This window comes from Malaclemys terrapin, chromosome 4, assembly GCF_027887155.1.
Source record: "Malaclemys terrapin pileata isolate rMalTer1 chromosome 4, rMalTer1.hap1, whole genome shotgun sequence".
NCBI classification, from domain to species: domain Eukaryota; kingdom Metazoa; phylum Chordata; order Testudines; family Emydidae; genus Malaclemys; species Malaclemys terrapin.
Window position 1 is genome coordinate 147,655,911 of NC_071508.1, and position 20,887 is coordinate 147,676,797.

General features: G+C 53.6%; 1 protein-coding gene across 2 annotated transcripts; it reads right to left on the reverse strand.

Annotated features, from left to right (window-relative positions):
- Nucleotides 1-12,048: 12,048 nt before the first annotated feature.
- Nucleotides 12,049-16,540, reverse strand: LOC128837329 (transcobalamin-1-like). 2 transcript variants are annotated; one of them, XM_054028409.1, is made up of 4 exons: nt 16,217-16,540; nt 13,074-13,234; nt 12,519-12,637; nt 12,049-12,297 (listed from the first exon to the last, which is right to left on the reverse strand). In XM_054028409.1, exons 2-4 carry the CDS (start codon nt 13,157-13,159, stop codon nt 12,230-12,232), a joined length of 273 nt encoding a protein of 90 aa, XP_053884384.1. In that variant the 5' UTR covers nt 13,160-13,234; nt 16,217-16,540; the 3' UTR covers nt 12,049-12,229. The 2 variants fall into 2 exon arrangements, with proteins under 2 accessions (XP_053884384.1, XP_053884385.1); XM_054028410.1 differs by lacking the exon at nt 16,217-16,540 and having other exon boundaries at nt 13,074-13,303.
- Between the last annotated feature and the right edge of the window lie 4,347 nt (nt 16,541-20,887).

Consider the following 20,887-nt stretch of genomic DNA (forward strand, 5'->3'; position numbering starts at 1 on the left):
TCTTGGTCCTTTGGGATCAGGAGAACCTTTTTTTCTTTTACTAGGGTATTGGTTTACATAACCATTTGTCCCCTTAACGAGTGGCACTGGTGGTGATACTGGGAAACTGGAGTGTCTAGGGAAATTGCTGGTGAGACTTGCGGTTAGCCAGTGGGGTGAAACCGAAGTCCTCCTAGTCTGGCTGGTTTGGTTTGCCTTAGAGGTGGAAAAAACCCCAGCCTTGGGCTGTAACTGCCCTGTTTGAGCAATTTGTCCTGAGTTGGCACTCTCAGAACCGCCAGAACCGCATTGTCACACAGGGTCTGGCATGATAAGGGTCCAGGGGGATCCTGCACATTGGCTGGCCCTTTGGGGAGCAGTCTCCCAACCTCGGGGACTGTACATATGTAGAAAATCCAGCTCCCCTTCTGGGGTTACTCTGTGTTCCCCCTCCCAGCACTGAGTCCTTCCCTCTGATCTGTGCTCTCTGGGCCAGGTGTGTTTACCCTTTGATCAGATGCACCTTTTCCCAGCAGCTTTCCCATATCTGCTCCCTGTCTCTCACCAGCCTGGGGGAAAACACCCCCGCCCCCGTCAGTTGGGTCATTTGTGTTCTCACAAACTACCACCTGGCAACTTCCTGGTCTCAACTCCTCTGCTGTCACAGGAGTTGGAGCTGCATCTTGGTGTAAAGAGACACAGTTACTTTCCAAAAACTGATCAGAAACAGCATCCTGAAAAACTGGGACCAGGGGTACACTCTGCCACCCCTTTCTCTGTCCCTGGGAAATCAGCTGTGTGACTGCTCCCCTCCAGGAGGTCAGTTACACCGCTCCCTCTCAAAACCTGGGTCACAGGCTGAATGCCTGGGTGCACAGATGCTGGGCATCCTCTCATAAGTGACCAGTGCGAAGACATTCCTGTAGCCCCACTATTCCTTCCCCAGTTTCCTCCTCTGGGCCCCCTCCTAAGACACATTTCTCTGTGCTCCCTAGGAAGGGCTCCATCCCTTGCTCAATTGCAAAACTCTGCCAGCTAACAACTGGGACAGTTTCCTTAATCCCTGACAACCCCTCTCCTGGCCCCGATCCTGAGGGTGTGTTGCCTTCTGTGGGAAAGGAGTTAGTCTCAGCACCTCCCCTACATGGAAGCACCCTGCTTCCCTGTGTTACAGAGTCACAGGAATCCTCACCCACCTCAGTGATTTCTAAGATCCCCTGTCCCTTCTCTGGGCTCTCCTCTGGGACACATTGCTCTCTGCTCCCTAGAGCCGGGCCCAGGTCTGTCTCTGGTCCAGCTGCAACCTGCTGGCAGCTAACAGCCTGGACAGTTCTCTCCCTGGCAGGCATCACACCCCCATCCCTTCCTGGTGTGGTGTTGCCTCCAGCTGAAGTGCAGGAGTTGGTCTCAACCACACTCCCACCTGGAAGCATGTGGCTTCCCCCAGTGCAGAAGAATCAAGAAGACTTTCCTCCGATTCTCTCAGCAGTTCCTGAGACCTTACCCTTTCCCTTGGGGATCCCAGCATAAAACTCCCTCCTGCTGCAGGCAAATACTTTAACGTAAACTACAGAAAAAAAATCATTACCAAGAAGCAGATCGACTAGGAGGTGTTCTATTTCCCTCACAGTCAAAACACTTTCCAAACCTTCCCAAACCACAGGTATTTTAGCTAGTGGTATGAGGAATCTACTTTCCTCCACCCCCACAAACTCTGCCATTTGGCCAGGCAACAGACTGGTCTTTGGGACCACACTCTGCTTAACCAAAGAGATCTGGGCCGCTGTATCCCTCTGCCCCAAGTATTCCCTGCCATCAATTTGGATGGCCTTAACATGCTCCATATCTGGTTCTGCAGAGGCTAACCTCACAAAACCAATCTGATAGGTTTCAATTGCTTGGGGGGGGGGGGGGTTCTGTGTTGAGGACAGAAGAACTAACACGAACTGTTAGTTGCCTGCTACCTCCTAGCACAGGGCATTTATTCTTATTCCCCTCACCCGAAATAAACTGTCGTGGAAAAAGTCACCCACACATTGATTTTAGTTCACAGACTCAACCCTGAGGCCAGTTTATCGCAAAACATACCAACGCATTGGGGTAGCAGTCCGAAAACTGCCAGACCTAGCACAGCACGCAGGCTGCTTTTATTCCGTCAAACCGCAAGCATAGCACAAATAATACATCATTTATGCGAAAATAAGAGTTGGGGTCTGTCCCTTTTTCCTGGCAGCTTCCTCATTATTTACGAGAATTGGGTGCCTATGGGGGGGGGGGGGCGGTTCTTGGTGGTTTCCGACATGGGTGGTACTTGGCACCAGTTGGAGTGTTGTTCTCATCAGGGTACATATTGTTTTTTTCTGGGGTCATGGGGGTTTATTACGGGATGCCCAAAGATGATATATGATTAGCTGGTTGGCAGATAGCTGGAACTATAGGAGAAGTTGGCCTTTACTAGAAGCAATTTCTTCATATAAGCCGTTATTATGTTTCGTCAACAAGCAGTCATCATGTTTTTCGTTAACAAGCGGTTACCATGTTGCTAAGGCCTTTCGCATTGCTTCCTTCCTCTCCCTCCTCTGGTCATAGCCCATGACCATATTTGGCAGGGAATTGTACAGCTTAGTTTTGTTCAGGCCCTGGCCTGTACTGTTCTATGGAAAGGCCGTTTATATAGTCAGCCTCTGTCAGAGGGCCTGAATTTGGGCCTTCGGTGTTACTTTGGCTGTCATAAAGAAGGCCACCTAGTTCTTTTTCCCCACAAAACAAACAGAAAATAACAAAACTGTGACCTCCTCCTGACTGTTCTTAGCCACTGCACTTAAGACTCACTTGAAATCACAAATATCAGTGCTTAAAGTGTGAACTTCACTTGGAGTAACAAGCTGCACATACACCCTGCTTGTTGCAGCACTGTGACGTTTCCCTGGTGTTATCTGGACCAGTGATCTGCTAGGTCACTCCAGTCCTTGACTCTGGGAGCCAGCCTTCCCCTGCTCTGCTGTGAGAACCTCCACTCCTGGGCCGTTCACGCACAGCCTTTGCCATGTGAGCTGCTCCTTGGATTGTACAAGCGAATGACACTAGCCAATATCTCTGGTCCCAGACACAACCCTAGGAACCTCCGTCTTGCAGTGTCCAGTTATACCCACTGTCAAAGCAGAACAAATCAGATCTGGTCAAATGAAATAAAAGCAAAAAGCATTCTAAGCTGATCTTAACACTTTCAATGTCCTTATAAACTTGAAATGATCACCTATGACACTGTAGTAAGTGAAGGCCCTGATAAAGGCCCAGTATGAGGCCTGAGGCCTGAACCAAACTAGAGTAATGGTCAAGACTTTGCTAACATAAAGCAAATCTAAGCTGTTTGCCAGAGGCAGGCCCTGCTCACAGAAGCTGGCAAGGAAAGGGCTGATATTGCATAAATATATATTTACCTAGCAAAGCTAAAGTATAAACATGGTACCAAGACATACCATACGGGAACATTCCACAGATAACATGGAACAGGCCGACCCATTCCAATGACAGGGGCAAAAGGGTAAAATGATGGATAGAGTTGTTTGATCGAACCAACATGTACAAGGTGAGAGGCGGCACCTTGCTATGTAGAGGGGTTGCACCTCAATATGTCAGGAGTGATGTGTAACTTGTTTGTACCTGAAAGAGACCGTGTCTCTCTGTCTTGCCCAGGCTACGCTGCAGGGGCTATTCACAGGCACGATCCCACTACTGATCGGCACGGGAGTTTTGACCTGCTCTGTTCCCGACCTGGGCCGGTTCACCTTGGGCGCAAAATATCCTTGCACCGGTCCTGAGGAAGGGATGACACAAACATCGCTGACTGCATTCCAAGAGCTCCTGTAGTAGTTTTGGGCCACGGTTCAGCCCTCAGCGGGGCTGTGGGGTAGCCCACCGCCTCGCTACAGTCAGGAAAGAGCCCCAAGCCCCCAATCAGGGTGGGGCAGTACTCACACAGACAGGCAAATACCCAGGCCCTTAAGCCGGGGCTGGGTCAGTTTGTGGCAGCCCAGGACCTAGGTCAGGGGGGGGCAGCAATCCAATAGTCAATCGAATACCCAGGCCTTTAAGCAGGGGCTGGGTCAGTTTGTGGCAGCCCCCAGCCTCTCTAGGCCAATAGTCTGCCACCCAAGGAGTGGGTGGCAGGGGGGACGGAGGCCCTCCCACTCCACTGCGTCCCAGCCCGGGGCCCTAGCAGCCACGGAAACTCGCTGCTGTCAGTGGGGATCCTGGCCGCAACACACTGACATCGGCTCTGGCAGTGCAGCAGCCAGACTGGGGTCGGCTGCCCCTGGGCTACCTCCACACTCGCCCTCGTATGGTACCTGGGCCGTTTTGCTGTCGTCGGTGCTCTCCACCAGCATTGGCTCCTCTGGGTAGGTGGCGAAGGGCAGGCTCGGCTCCTCCTCAGGGTACCTGGCACGTGGCAGGCTTGGCCAGTCCTCCTCGGGGTACCTGGCATGGGGCAGGCTTGGCCAGTCCTCCTCGGGGTACCTGGCATGGGGCAGGCTTGGCCGGCCTGGTGACTCAGCAGGCCGGACACGGCCTGCGGCTGTTTCCCAAGCGGGAGCTCGGCCACAGACGTCTGCTCTCTCTGCCGCCCTGGGCCCCACTGAGCTCTGCAGGCGGGCTTTTATACTTCTGGGTCGGGGCCTTGACCTCGGAGGGGCGGGCGCCGGACCCGGTGGCTCCGCCCACGTTGGAGTTAGGGGAGGTTCGGCCCTCAGCAGGACTGTGGGGTAGCCCACCGCCTCGCTACAGCTCCCTATCCTTGGTTCTGTCTTACTACAGCTAGTATTGGGTTAGAAGTCGTATCAGTGTATAACAGAAATGGTTTATCAAAGTCACGTTCAATAGAATGATTACATCTCTTTACAAACTCACGGTAAAACTTGGTTAGAACAGTAGTATATTGGATCTGCTCTTGCAGCATGGTTCCTGTATGTCTCATGTGTGTGATGGGTTGAATCACAGAAACCCCCTTGGGAGCGAGCTACCACCTAATGTACCAAAACTATCTCTGCTCCTGTTTTCCCTGCCAGCTCAGGACTCCAGCACCCCGTCTTGCTGAGCCAGACACTCCCATCTGCTCCAACAAAGACCTAGGGTCTGAATTACTTGCCCCAAAGCTGCAGGTTTACCTGAAAACAGCTCACAGAAGTGTGCTTGTCTTTAGCACTCAGATGCCCAACTCCCATGGGGTCTAAACCCAAATAAATCCGTTTTACCCTGTATAAAGCTTATGCAGAGTAAACTGTTCACCCTCTGATAGAAAGATATGCACAGTTGTTTCCTCCCCCAGGTATTAATACATACTCTGAGTTAATTAATAAGTAAAAAGTGGTTTTATTAAATACAGACAGTAGGATCTAAGTGGTTCCAAGTAGTAACAGACAGAACAAAGTAAGTCACTAAGCAAAATAAAATAAAATGTGCAAATCGATGTCTAATCAAACTGAATACAGATAATCTCACCCTCAGAGACGCTTCAGTAAGTTTTTTCCTCAGACTGGTCACCTTCCAGGCCTGGGCACAATTCTTTCCCCAGTACAGCTCTTGTTCCAGCTTACGTGGTAGCTAGGGGATTCTTCATGATGGCTCTTCTCTCTCCTCTGTTCTGTTCCGCTCCTTTATATATCTTTTGCATAAGGCAGGAACTCTTTGTCCCTCTGGATTTCCACCCTTCCCCCACCCCCACTGGAAAAGCACCAGGTTAAAGATGGATTCCAGTTCAGGTGACATGATCACATGTCACTGCAAGACTTCATTACCCACTTGCCAGCACACACATATACAGGAAGACTCACAAGTAAAACAGAGCCATCTGCAGACAATGGTCCTGGTTAATGGGAATCATCAAGATTCCAAACCACCATTAATGGCCCACACTTTGCATAATTACAGTAGGCCCTCAGAGTTATATTTCATATTTCTAGTTTCAGATACAAGAGTGATACATTTATACAAATAGGATGATCACACTCAGTAGATTACAAGCTTTGTAATGATACCTTACAAGAGACCTTTTGCATAAAGCATATTCCAGTTACATTATATTCACTTATCATATTTTTATAAAACCATATAGACTGCAACGTCACAATATGATCTTGCCAAGAGCTGAAGAACATAGCTACTTTATCCATACAAGCTCTGTCAAATGTTTGGAACCCAATTAATATCAAGACAAGGTAGACATTAATGTTGTCCACAGTACAGGAATCTTGGCATTTAGCCGTGAAAGCAATATAGTAGTGTGCCTCCGTTTCCCTCTTCACACAGCACATCAGGTCTGGAATGTCTTTTCTTCTGTGAAAAGTTCCAAGACTGTTTACAGGCACTAACTGTGAAATATCAGCGTTACAAGGCCTTTTAACATAAAGTATGCTCTTATGTATCACTTTTAACATATTCAAGGGATTTTCCAAAAGATTAGGCACATGGTACATTTTTACAGTTCTTGGGAATAACAGATTAGTTACAAAAATCACCATTAGCAATAATAACAAATCCATTGCAAGTGTCCATCTACAATCATTTTTATCATGCCACACCTTTGGCCCAATACCATTGGGATTTTGGGGTTAACCGGTGGTTTCCCTTTGCAAAATTAAGTTCTCTCTTTTCTCCTTGTCCTGTAGGATCAAACCCTGATTTCTCTTGCTTAACAGAATTCAGTGGCTGATTGGATGTGCTCTCTTTGCTAACAACTATTAGCAAGTCTTTCTTCTCCCTGTCAGCCAGGTAATTTGTATCCAAACAGACAGGAGCTGGTTTACAGTTTTCAGATCCTTAACTATTACAGCTTCCAAGACTGGACTCTGTCTTAAAGAGATACCATCCATTTTTACTAGCATGTTAGATGCAAGGTTCTTGTCCTTTCCTTACCAACCTCTGCTTCCACATGGAATCAGATGTTAAGTCCACTGAGAGACGACAGTCATATCCAAAGTGTCTAGAGATGAGAGTGTACCTGACACCCCCTGCACTCTCGAGAGATTAACTACACAGCTGTCCTGCTCTGCAGACAAAGGCTTTGGCTACACTTGCAGATGTACAGCGCTGTGAGTTAAACCTGACTTCGTGCAGCTGAGTAGGGAGAGCGCTGCAGTCTGTCCACACTGACAGCTGCCCAGTGCACTGTCGTGTAGGGTTACCATTTGTCCGGATTCCCCCGGACATGTCCGGCTTTTTTCAGTTAAAAATAGCGTCCGGGGGGAATTTGTCAATGTCTGGATTTCCCCCCCATGCAGAGCGCGCGCGGCTTACAGGGCAGCCGGCCGGATCGTGCCACTCACACGAGGCTCCGGCAGCCAGAGCCCCTCCTCCACTTCGCCCTCCTCTCCCCTGCAACTTGAGACCACTCCCCTCCTCTCCCTCCCTCCCCCCTGCATTCGCAGATCGCGGCCGGCCGTTCGCCTCGGCCTCCGGCAGTCTGGAGCTCCGACCCTGCTCCCCTCCCCCGCTGTCGAGCGTGCCGCTCTGCAGCACAGTAAGGGGGCCGGGGGTCAGAGAAGCGGCAGGGAGGTTCGGGGGGGGTAGTCAAGAGACAGGGAGCAGGGTTGGATGGGTCAGGAGTTCGGGGGGGGCTGTCTGGGGGTTGGGGGTGTAAGGTTTTGGGCAGTCAGAGTACAGGTGGGGGGGTCTCAGGAGGGGGCAGTTAGGGGACAAGGCACAGGGAGGCTTAGGTAGGGGGTGGGGTTCTGGAGGGCAGTTAGGAGCAGGGGTCCCAGGAGGGGGCATTCAGGGGACAGGGAGCAGAGGGGTTTAGATGAGTCAGGAGTTCTGGGGGGGGGGGCTATCCGGGGGTGGGGGTGTGGATAAGGGTTGGGGCAATCAGGGTACAGGTAGGGGGTAGGGTCCTAGGGGGCCAGTTAGGATGTGGGGAAGGTCTCAGGATGGGGCAGTCAGGGGACAAGGAGCAGGGAGGCTTAGGTAGGGGGTGGAGTCCTGGGGGGCAGTTAGGGGCAGGGATCCCAGGAGGGGTCAGTCAGGGGATAAGGCGTGGGGGGGAGGGTTGGGGGTTCTGAGGGGGCAGGAAGTGGGAGGGAGTGGAAGGGGCAGGGGTGGGGCTAGGGCAGGACGGGGGCGGGGCTAGGGCGGGGCTCCTCCTGTCCTCTTTTTTGATTGTTGAAATATGGTAACCCTACTGTCGTGGCCACATTTGCGGCAACTGCAGCGCTATTGGGAGCGGTGCATTATGGGTAGCTATCCCACAGAGCACCTTTTCCCATTCTGGCGCCGTGGGTTGTGGGAAGGGGGCGTGAGTGCGGGGCATTCTGGGTCCTGTCCCAATGCCCCGTGATGCATCGCTTCGCATCCCAGAAATCCCTTTGTTTCCGTCCACCTTTGGCGCCATCTTTCAACGGTTTCTGTGCAGCGCGATCTGTCTGCAGGAAATGGAGTCTGAACTGCTGAGGCGTATGCTGACGAGTCTCGCCAGCACGTCACGTTTGGCTGTCGAACTATTCCTTAAGATCCAAAGTGACAGTGAGAGTGAGGGTGAGGAGTCCGACGATGCTATCGAGACGCGTAATGCGTACGACACGAAATTGCTTGTGGCATTCATGGACATGCTTAGCACCGTGGAATGCCGATTTTGGGTTCAGGAAACAAGCATCGAGTGGTGGGATCACATCGTCATGGAAGTCTTGGATGATGAGCAGTGGCTGCAGAACTTTCAGATGAGAAAAGCCACTTTCATGGGACTGTGTGAGGAGCTTGCCCCCACCCTGCAGCGCAAGGACACGAGATTGAGAGCTGCCCTGCCAGTGGAGAAGCGGGTGGCTATTGCAATCTGGAAGCTGGCAACTCCAGACAGCTACCGGTCGGTCACAAACCAGTTTGGAGAGGGAAAGTCGACCGTTGGAATCGTGTTGATGCAAGTTTGCAAGGCCATTAATTGCATCCTACTCAGAAGAACCGTGACTCTGGGTAACGTGCAGGAAATAGTGGATGGCTTTGCACAAAAGGGGTTCCCTAACTGTGGAGGGGCAATAGATGGGACACACATTCCTATTCTGGCACCACCCCACCTCGGATCTGAGTACGTTAATCGGAAGGGGTATTTCTCTATGGTTCTCCAGGCACTTGTGGATCACTGTGGGCGTTTCATTGACATTAACACAGACTGGCCCGGAAAGGTGCATGACGCACGCATCTTTTGGAACACTTGGCTGTTCAGGAAGATGCAGGCCAGGACTTTTTTCCCAGAGCGGAAGATCATGGTAGGGGAAGTTGAAATGCCCATTGTGATCCTTGGAGATCCCGCTTACCCGTTAATGCCGTGGCTCATGAAACCCTACACAGGGAGCCTTGACAGCAGCAAGGAACGGTTCAACTACAGGCTGAGCCGGTGCCGAATGACTGTGGAGAGTGCCTTTGGCCGTTTAAAGGGCCGCTGGCGATCTCTGTATGGGAAGCTGGACTTGGCCGAAAGCAGCATCCCCGCAGTTATATCCGCATGCTGTGCCCTCCATAATATTTGTGAAGGGAGGGGTGAAAGCTTCACTCAGGCATGGACCTCCGAGGTTCAACACCTGGAGGCTGAATTTGCACAGCCAGAGAGCAGGGCTATTACAGGGGCCCAGCGCGGGGCTGCAAGGATTAGGGATTCCTTGAGGGAGCAATTTGAGGCTGAAAACCAGCAGTGATATCTGGTGCCCTGCACGGGAGTGAAGTGCAGTAGTTCCAATCTTTAGGAATCAGTGTTTGATAAGCAGACAAGCAGACTTGCAGTGCCTGTTTATTTCCTGGGCTAAGGAGTCTTTTACTTTATGCAATAATAAAGAATGTTTTCAAAGCCAAAGAATCCATTTATTGAAAAGAAACAAGGGGGTGGAGTGGGGAACAGTGCAATCACAGATTCGTGTATGTCCTGTCTGGTGTGCTGTGCAGTGAGTGCTGCACTTCAGGACAGCTATACTGCATGGTGATGGGGGTTGAGTGCAGAGGGTAAGGGTTGTGGTTTTCAGGGCTGGGTGGTGAAGATACTGGTGTTGGAGGCAGTGGGTGGCGTGAAGAACACGGAAGTTGGGGAAAGTGGGTTGGAGGTGACAGTGGGGCACAACGGAAAGAGTTTTGGGACAAGTGCTGTAGGGGGGAGTGGCGTTTGCGGTATGCTCCTCTTTCTGCATGGCTACCAGCTCCTGGATAGCATCTGCTTGGCGCTCCAGGGTGCGGATGAGCCTATCAGTGCTTTGCCGCCGGTGCGCGGTGCTTTGCCGCCGGTGCGCTGTGTTTTCCTGGCGGATCCTGCTTTCTCTCTCCCTCCAGTTCTGTGCCTTCTCGTTCTCTTTAATAGATTGCCGCATCACTTCTTGCAGCACGTCTTCTTTGCTTTTTCGCGGTCTCTTCCTGAGTCTTTGCAGTCTCTGAGCAGGCGATAAGAGGGACGGCTGAGGTCTCAAGGTTGATGCAGCTGTATAGGCAAAACGTAACATTTAACAGAGGCAGCATTGTTTATACCAGACAGAGTAATGATTCCCCTGCACTTAAGGAGTAGAAAACACACAGGGTCTACACAATTGCATAATTTTCCCGTCCGAAACAGAGCACACATATCCCATGGGAGCCTCAAAATGGTGAGTAAGGGGGACTGATTGTTTCAGGGCTGCACTGTCCTCTGGGTTTCTGTGCCTTGGGGAGAGCCAACAGCTTCAGGGGGCACCTACACTGAACACTGTCCCAACATTTTCCACAGGAGTTCGTCCTGGACGATATCTCGCTGCTGAGGGTGACCTGGGAAGCAAGGGAGGGTCTTCTACTGCAATGCGGCTTCCGCCCTGGCCCATATGCAGCTTGCCTGTGTGCAGCAATGGTCCCCCCCGCCCCTCGCGGCACAGTGGCGCGGACACGTTAGCCTGGCTGGGACAAGGACCACGGTGGCTCTCCCTATAAACCTGCGCAAGCGCATTGCACACGTTCTGGATGAGACATTCGAAGAGAATACCGAGGCCGATTACCACGATGTGATAAACCACATCAATGCACTATTCCACATCTAGGCATGCATGCCTAACCCTCCTCTCCCAGAGAGCCCGCATCGAAAAAATTCCTTCCCGAAAAAAAACAAAACGCTTACCGTGAACCTGCTCTTCTGTTTGTCCTCCACCAAGTACCAGCCGCTGCGACTGGCTACCTTCCTCCTGGCTCGAGAAGAGCTCCTGGCTGCATGGCTCCAGGGATTCCGGGGTGTCTCCATCCGGCCCACCACCATCACTCCCGTTTTCCTCCTCCTCCCCCCCCCCCACCGGCTCTGAAGTGTCCATGGTGGTGCTCGGAGTGGAGGTGGGGTTAACCCCAAGTATCGCATCCAGCTCCTTGTAGAATCTGCAGGTTGTGGGGGGAGCACCCGAGTGGCCGTTTGCATCGCGGGCTTTGCGGTAGGCACTCCGCAGCTCCTTGACTTTAATCCTGCACTGCAGGGCGTCCCGGTCATGGCCCATTTTCATCATGTCCTTTGATACCTTCCCGAAGGTATCGTAATTCCTACAGCTGGAGCCCAGCTGGGACTGGACAGCTTCCTCCCCCCAAACACTGATGAGGCCCAGCAACTCACCATTGCTCCATGCTGGGACTCGCTTGGCGCGTGGAGGCATGGTCACCTGGAAAGATTCGCTGATAGCACTCCACGCCACGCCGGGCTGAGCAAACAGGAAGGGGATTTTTAAAATTCCCGGGGAATGTAAAGGGTCGGTCACATGGTTGGTTACCTGAGGCCAGGGCAGTAGAGTTTGAACTGATGACCAGAGTGGCTAGAACAGGCGTTGTGGGATACTGCTGAATAATTCTGGAGGCCATGGGCAAGTCATTAATCCTGACAGACACAGGCACATTCCCTTCACTGTCACAATTCTCTGCACAGGTAACAGGTAAGGGATAGGGTATGTGATTCTGCTGTGCTGTGTTTCCAGATGGAGGATGCCCTCCAGAGGCCCCGTTACCCACATTCCCAGTTTCTCTTTGCCTGGAATAACTCTCACGGTGCAGACGGCTGTTGCAGAAGGTTTATTTAAGGAGTGAGGGACAGAGACAGGCAGAGTTTGGGAAACAGTCACGGATGTGAATACAACACAGTCATCCCCAAGGGTCCGCCCCCCCAAGAGGGAGATACCTGCTCTGGGGGAATGGATGGGGCTGCTGAACCCTGGCATCCCTCACAGTAGAAAGGCCAGGACAAGTTTCGCCTTCATGAGCACTCCTTGTGCTCAGGCTGGCCAGTGCCCTAGAGCTTGTACTTGGAGAACCTGACCTCCAGCCTCTCCCCATGGGAGACGGCGTAGCACCCAGCACCTGGAACACGAGGAGAGGAAAGGGAAGGTAAGGGATGCAAATGGGGTCAGTGGCCCCTCAGCGCCAGCCACCCACCGGCACACCAGCCCCTCCCTGGGTCGGTCTGTCTTCTCCTGATTCTCATCCCCTTTCTCTTGTGCCTCTCACCCCCCTGTTCCCCTCCCCCGCACAACCCTCCCCCTCACACTTCCCCCCACCCCCACTCTCCCCTGCCGTCCCACCTAGTGTCAGTGGGATGCCGTTGCTCAGGAGCTGCCAGTAGGTGCTGTCTTTGGGATGGGCCTCCAGCCCCTGCACGGAGGTGATGTACGCGCCCCACACACTCAGTGTGTACGTGAAGCTACAGAGAGACAGAGTGAGTCCCACAGGAGGCCTGGTTACCACTGCCTCATAGCCTCCCCCACCCCCACTCCACAGGGACATGCAACCCAGGACACCGTGAGACTGAACCCCCATGCCATACACGTTGGGGGGAGGGGGATTGAGACGTAGCCAAGTTGGCCTCTGCGTGAGTTCTGATCCCCCGCCCCCCAAAGAGACAGTGTCCAACTGAGTGATGCGGAGGAACCAGAATTGATCCACTGATACTTTAACTCGCCCCAGCAAACTGCAGGGTGGGGTAGGAGGGGCATTCCCCCCCCCCCCGTGATCCTAGGGACCCCCTCCAATTTTTCCATCTCTGTTGCCCTAGTAGTACCATGCTGCCATCTAGCCTGCTCTCTGCCGGTGTCACTGGCACCAGTGATGGATGCTAGGTTGCCAGGCCGACCAGGTACCTGAATCTTCTGGGATCTCTCTTCTGGGCGATCTCCATCATTGAAGAAGAAGGAGTCCTGGGGCACGGTGACACAGATGGAGTCATTAAAGGATTGTTTCACGCCATCCACAGCAGTGTAGGTGACATCAATGTGGGGTTGAAGATAGGTGTGTGGAGCAGCTGTGGGGGTGGAGAGAGGGAGGTTATCTGTGTAGGTAGGAAAGAGGGTGAAGACCAGCCACTTATACCTTGGAGGAGGGTGAGTCTCCCACTGCAGGGACTCCTGTACCACTGGAGTCAAAGGGAGATCCACAGATCTTACCAGGAATTGGGTGGAGGTACAGGATTGCAAAGGGAGAAGCAAAGACAGAGAGGATCTGGGTGATGGCCCTGTGGCCAGGAGGTTAGCTGGGATTGAAGACAGGGCCTCTGGATCTATGACTCTCTATTGCTTGAGCTAAAAGCCAAGGAGCATTAGCTTGAGCACTAGAGGAGATCCATAAATCTCTAGGTCATCCAGCCACTAGAAGGAGACACAGGACTCCATATAGAGCTGACCTGCAATCTTTCAACAAACAAATTTTTAACTGAAAAAGGCCAATTCAGTGTCAGGACTGTTCAGGAAGCAGTGCTGGGTTGGAAGAAACACTCCCCTTGAAAAATGTTTGGTTAAAAAAATATCCATATTGGAAAGCTTTGATTTTTCAATCGAAGCGACTTTTCATTCCGAAATTTTAGTAAATTTACACAGAAAAAAGGGAGAAAAGGAAGAAGTTGAAACATTTCAGAGTTATCAAAAGGACACATTTTGATTGACCCAAATTGTTGGTTTTGCTTTGGTTTGTTTCGTTTTTCTGGCTTTTCAGTTCATGAAATTTTTTGAGATTTTTGACTTTTTGCGGGACAGGAAAATGTTTTTGAAATATAGAAAATTCTCACGGAACAGGAAAACAATTCCACCCCCCTGCCAGCCTTGCTACATGTGCTTTTGTCTACCTTAGGTACTTCAGATGGCCCCATCACCATCCTTAACAGCCCCCCAATGAGGCAGGGCAGTGCTATTAAGCACGTTGTGACCAAGACACAGAAAGACACAGCGTACATCTACACAAGAAAAAACCAAGCAAACCAAAACCCCTGTGACAGCAAGTCTTAGAGCCTGGGTCAACTGATCTGGACTTGCACTGTGGAGTTAAAAATAGCCGTGTAGACATTCAGGCTTGGGCTGGAGCCTGGGCTCTGAGACACAACCCCTTTGCCTGACCCCTCCCACCCCGCATCCCTCACTGGCGTTCCAGCTACGCAGAGATGCTCTGCACAGGCTGTTTCCACCTGGTGAAGGGAGGGCACGATCTCTGCAGCCCCCCAGGTCGATAGGGTGTGACTGTGGCACCTGAGCCAGCCAGCATCTCCGGTGCCCAATGCTGGCACAGTCCCATGCTGCAGGTCACCTATGTATTAGCCCAGAGACAGCTGCATCCCTGCCCCCTCCCCCCACTCCCATGGCATGTGTGAAATTTCCCAGGCCGGGTGCAAGGGGCAGGAGACAAGGGAGGCGAGAGGCCACCATGGCCTGGATGGTAGGGACAATGAGGCTATTATGGTTCAGATGACGCGTCAGGAAGGGAAACTCCTGAGTCACCAGGAGAACTGGATGGCCCAGCTTCCAGGGAGTCACTCGGTTTGGGCACCATCCACACGGCACGAGGGTGTCAGCAGCAGGAGGGCAGGTGTAGCTGGTGCCACAGTGAAAAGCAGGCTGTGCCCAGGCTGTGGGGTGTAGCTACGTGTGAGGGGAGGCTCCAGCAGCTCCCCACTGGCGGAGCCTTTCCCTGCTGGGGGGAGGCTGTGTTAAGGGGGAGCTGGCGGAGCCTTTCCCTGCTGGGGGGAGGCTGTGTTAAGGGGGAGCTGGCGGAGCCTTCCCCTGCTGGGGGGAGGCTGTGTTAAGGGGGAGCTGGCGGAGCCTTTCCCTGCTGCAGGAGTCTATTCTTGTGGCGGGGAAAGGCTCTAGCAGTGTTGGCGCAGTGGGACACTGCACTTAAACATACCAGCGTAAATGGGGACGCACGGCTAGGGCAAGTAAGGAGCCAGGTAGGGTGTGTATGTGGGTACGTACCCACGCCCTTCGGGTGTGTCCTTACGGTCCTCACCTAAGGCACAAGCTGGCCACTCACCCGTTCCTGGGATATCCGACATTCCGGTACTTCGGGGAACGGCAGGGGCCCGCCCCGGTGAGCGTGACAGGGCATGCAAGGTCCTGCTCTATGGCGGTGGCCCCCTTTTTAAGAACTGGAGGGGTAGAGTGGTGTTTCCTATCGGATACTGGACAGAGCTACGTTGGATTTTGTCCCCGTACAGATGAGGAAAAACCCCTGAAAAAGACGACTTTCGGCAGGGCCGGCTCCAGGGTTTTGGCTGCCCCAAGCAGCCAAAAAAAAAAAAAAAAAAGCTGCGATCGCAATCACGATCTGCGGCGGCAATTCGGCGGGAGGTCCTTCGCTCCGAGCGGGAGTGAGGGACCGTCCTCCGAATTGCCGCCGAATACCTGGACGTGCCACCCCTCTCCGGAGCCGCCGCCCCAAGCACCTGCTTGCCAGGCTGGTGCCTGGAGCCGGCCCTGACTGTCGGGCTTAATACCAGACAAGTGGCCTCCCTACTGAGCCATGCCTCATCAGCTACACTGCTATTTATACCTGTGCTGGTGGGGACTACTCATGTACATACTCTACATGCCCCCAAAAGCAGGCAGTGTAGATGCACCTCTAGACTCAACCCTGTTTCCTGGGAGGGGGGGGGTCTCTTTAAATCACTATGAGCTAAGCTAGTCTGACTCTGAATTCCATCCCCCCGCCTGCCCCTAAAGTGATGCTGGCATTGCTGGGTCTCTCCCATGCTACTGAGCTGGGGCACGGGGAGAGGGGCACTTTACCCCCTGGAACATGCAGGGGGCAGTGTGCTCTGGAAGGAGGAATCCAGACTCCAGGCTTCACACCCCAGCTGGATCAGTCAGTTTCCCCATGCGGATGAGGAGTTCTGCAAAGGAAGGATTATTGACATCCTGCAGAAGGTCCATCACTCTCTGGGTTCTCTCCCTTCCCCCTGCTACCCCAGAAGTCACACTACAGAGGAGAGGGGTACATGGCACAGGGCCATTTGACTTACCACAGCACAGCCCCCCAGGGGCAAGGTACAGGATCCATAGCCCTGCTAGCGTGATCACCAAAGTCCTCATTATCCCCCTTTCTCCAGTCACTCCCTGGCTGTGCTGGGACCTGGACTAGGCCCTGGTATTTGTCAGCTGGAAGGAGGCGGGGACACCAGGGTGCCCTGCCCTCCTGCCCTGGCTTGCCTCACCGTGCTGCTTCCCCATAGCAGATGGGAGACATTGAGGAATGCCCAGTGGCATGGGCAGGTCTGTGCCCCAGAGACCAGCACAGACAGAGAGATCCGGGGCTGTCAGACCACTACTCCCTCCCCATGACCTCGGGGTGCTGCAAGGAGCCGACTGGCACCAGACACCTAGATGGAAAGCAATGAACATTGTTATGAACACACTAAACCTCTGTGCCTGATTAATTTAAAATAATGTCTGTTTCAGTGAGTTAAATATGCAGGCCTGGGGTCTTGTTTTCTTTCTGCCTTGTCCCTCCGCCCCCGCCGGGCTGCAAGCTCAGGCTGCCATCGGGCATAGGGGCACCAGTTTATTAATACTGCATAGGGCCCCATAAATCCTAAGGACGGCCGTGGGGACTCCAAAAAGCGGTGCCCTGGCTCGGCAGGGAGGAGCCGCCTTCCGGAGGCACCAGAGAGCCAGAGCGTCGGCTTGCGGGGACGGTGAGCCCCAGCCATGGAGGAGCCGGCGTGGCGCAGGGGGACAGGAGCCCTGCAAAGGCTACGGCACTGCTAGTGGGGAGCAGCCGCACCCCCATCCCTCCTGCCCAGGCTGTGGCCAGGCGCCCCCCTGGGGGCTCCTGCAGGCTGCAGCAGCTGCATGTGGGGAGAGGCCCCCATGCGCCCCCCGGCTGCCCCCTCACCACGCTTGGGGTCGGCTCCTCCCTGCTAAGCTGCTGCAGCGGCCCAATCCCGGCAAAGCCAGTGAGTGGATTCGGGGTGGGGGCCGCCGGGGTGGGGAGGACTCATGGGGGGGGGAGCTGTGCACCCTCCAGGGGAGTTCAGGGGGTGGGGAGGGGGGAAACCTGGTCTGGGGAGCAGCCCCTGGCACAGCGGGCCCCTGGGGTCTATAAAGGCTCATTGGGATTTGCCCCTCAATGAACCGGTGTGTGTGGGGGGGGAGCGCAAGGTGGAAGTTTCCCTTACGGTTCAAAATATCCTTGCACCGGCCCTGTCTTTGGGGCACCTGCCATTGGCTACTGTCAGAGGACAGGATCCTGGGCTTGATGGACCTTTGGTCTGACCCAGTCTGGCCGTTCTCATGACACTCGCACTTAAACTCTATGAAAACATTCCCCTGGTTTCTCCTTGCGCCTCTCACCTACCACAGTGATGGGCCCAGGGTACGAACCTGAAGACAGCGCTCTGGCCATTAATTTACCTTAATGGTGACGTCAGCGCCTTTCTAGCAAAGCTGCTACTAAAGCTCTGGATTTCCAAGGGGAGTTGCGGCTTCAATGTTTAGTCTGGGGGGATTTGGCTGCACTCGGAGATCGGCCCGCGGGCTATACTCTGCCATGTGAACACGGGCCCAATGCAAACTGCATTTACATGAGACCGTTAGTGCTGCCCCCGTGTGGCCAAAGGGTGGAACTGACCAGCAAAGTTTAGAGCTGGAGCCTGGGGCGCTCCGGAACAAACTGGGCCCCAAGGCTCTCGCGGGTCCCCCCGGCTCGGCAGTGGGGGGCTGAGGGTCGCTGATTGTCAGAGTTCAGGGCTGCGCCCTGCCGTGCTGAGCGGGTGTCTGTGTCTGTCAATGTGATTCCCGCGAAGTGCGGGGTCCCCAGGTTCCCCAAGGTGGGGGGAAGTAGGTCACCCCTGGAGCAAGTTAAAACTCCCGGATTGACAGTGGGGTCGCTGCCCCTGTGAACAGCGGCTGTAGCCCCGCCGGGGCAGGACAGTGAGAGCCAGTTATACCCCCCCCCCTGGCCTGTATCGGGGGTGGGAGCACCCACACCACCCGGACCCTGAGTTGGGGCGGAGGGAGGCCCCCGTGCACCAGGGATGCTGGAAAGGCGAACAGGGGCACCCACCCCCCAGAGCTCTTCCATGGGGGGAGAGTGGCACCCACCCACCCAGGATGTTGTACAGGGGGACAAGGGCATCCACACTCCGGGGTCCTCCGCAGAGGGACGGACACCGGCACATCCAGGATTCTGTATGGGGGGGCAGAGGTACCCACACACCTGCGCTCCTGGGCGGGGGATGGGGGCACCGGGACATCCTGGATCTTCTCTGGGGGGCCGGCGGAGCCCACACACCGCCCTGAGCCGGGGGCGGGGGAAGCAGGAGCATTACCCGGCTCCAGGCTGTCCCCGTCTGGCCAAGGCACAGAACTCACCAGCAGCGTTTAGAGCTGGAGCTGGCAGCGAGTAAAAGCAGCCGGGCGCCGTGGCTTGTGCCTGTGATCCCCGCTGCTGGGAGGCTGAGGCTGGCGGATCGCTTGAGCTCAGGAGTTCTGGGCTGCAGTGGGCTATGCCGATCGGGTGTCCGCACTGAGTTCGGCATCGATATGGTGACCCCTGGGAAGCTTCGGGTCACCAGGTTGCCTAAGGAGGGGTGAACCGGCCCAGGTCGGAAACGGAGCAGGTCAAAACTCCTGTGTCGATCAGTAGTGGGATCGCGCCTGTGAATAGCCACTGCAGCGTAGCCTGGGCGAGACAGTGAGACACGGTCTCTTTTTATGCAGACACCCCCAGAGAGCCGGGATGGGGGGAGGGGCGCACCCACACGGTGGGGATCTTGAATTGGGGTGAGGGAGGCACCATGTACCAGGGATCCCGAAAGGGGGAACAGGGACACCCAAACACCAGGTATCTTGCAGCAGGAGCTGCGGTCTTGATTTACAAATTGCAAGTGATGGGGAATTTACCACGTCCCTTGCGGAGCTTGTTCCACTAGGTAATTAGCCTCACGGTTAAAAAATGGTCATTTCCAGGTGGGATTTTGTGACATTGACCTCAAGCCAACGGGGTCTTGTTCAGCCTTTGGCTGGTGAATTAAACAACCCTTTAAAATCCGATATTTTGCCTGGGGAAGTATTTAAAAACCTGTGATGAATTCGCCTCTAACCTCTCTTCATTCAATGAGATTCTATGATTCCCAATCAATGGAGCTTCTTCAGTCTCTCGCCGTAGATAGAACAGAACAGGGCACATTGTCTATGGTTTTAATGGCAAAAATCCTGATCTTCCCAAGGGGAGTTGCTGCTGAAACTGTCAGTTTGGGGGGATTTGGCTGCACTCAGAGATCGGCCCGCGGGGTTATAATCCGCGATCTGAAAGGTCCAATGCAAACAGCATTTAGCTGAGACCGTCAGTGCTGCCCCCGTGTGGCCAAAGGGTAGAATTGACAGAGTCTAAAGCTGGAGCGAGCGGGCAGCGAGGCGAGTGGGGCCCTGTGGCGTGTGTGTGAAAGTGACTCCCAAGCCCACGCGCGGCCCGGCTGGTGAACTGCGTGAGCTCGGGGGCTGCGCGCTGTGTGGATCCGGTGTCTGCGCTACATTTGGTATCACGACGGTGATTCCTGCGAATCTTCGGGGCCCCAGGTTGCCTAAGGAGGAGTGAACAGAGCCAGGTTGGAAAGGGAGCTGGCTAAAACTCCCGTGCTGATCACGAGTGGGATGGTGCCTGTGACGATCATGGCAGCCCAGCCTGGGCGAGACAAAGTCTCTTTTTATACAGCCACGCACCGGAGATCCTGACTGGGGGAGAGAGACACCCACCCACCAGAAATCCTTAATGGGCTGGGGTGCACCCACCCACCAGGGATTCTTATGGGTGAGAGGAGCAGTGACAGCAATACACACTGAGATCACTTCTTCCAAGGAGCCTGGGCCAGACAGGGAGACACAGTCCCCCCTTTACATATCTGCCAAACAACCTTCCTCCCACCCCCTCCACACACTGTTCTTATTTGGAGGTGAAGGGAGGGAAAGCCCATGGAGGATTCTTAGCTGGAGGGGGCCACCCACATACCAGGTATTCTTAAGGGCAGGAGGAATAGTGGGCACCCACATACCAGGTATTTTTTAAAGGTAGGAGGAGCAGGGACACTCTGGGAGTGGATCCCCTGCTGTGATCATCCGGGCATATTTCACCTAATGCGTTCCCTGCCATTGCCTTGGGGGCACCTTGTTCTCTGCCTCTGGTACCCAGTTTAGCCTCCTGTAGGTATCTCTCTCCACTGCAGTCTCTAAATGAAGAACGAAGGTACTTGTGACACCTTAGAGACTAACAAATTTATGCTTTCGTGGGCTAAAACCCACTTCATCAGATCCATGCAGTGGAAAATACAGTAGGAAGATATATATATATATATATATATATATATATATATATATATATATATATATATATATATATATATATATTTTACAGAGAACATGAAAAAATGGGGGTTACCATACCAACTCTAATGAGACTAATTGATTAAGGTGGGATATTATCAGCAGGAGAAAAAACACTTTTATAGTGATAATCAGGATGGCCCATTTCCAACAGTTGACAAGAAGGTGCGAGTAACAGTAGGGGGGAAATTAACATGGGGAAATAGTTTTTAGTTTGTGTAATGACTCATCCACTCCCAGTCTTTATTCAAGCCTAATTTAATGGTGTCCATTTTGCAAATGAATTCCAGTTCTGCGGTTTCTCACTGGAGTCT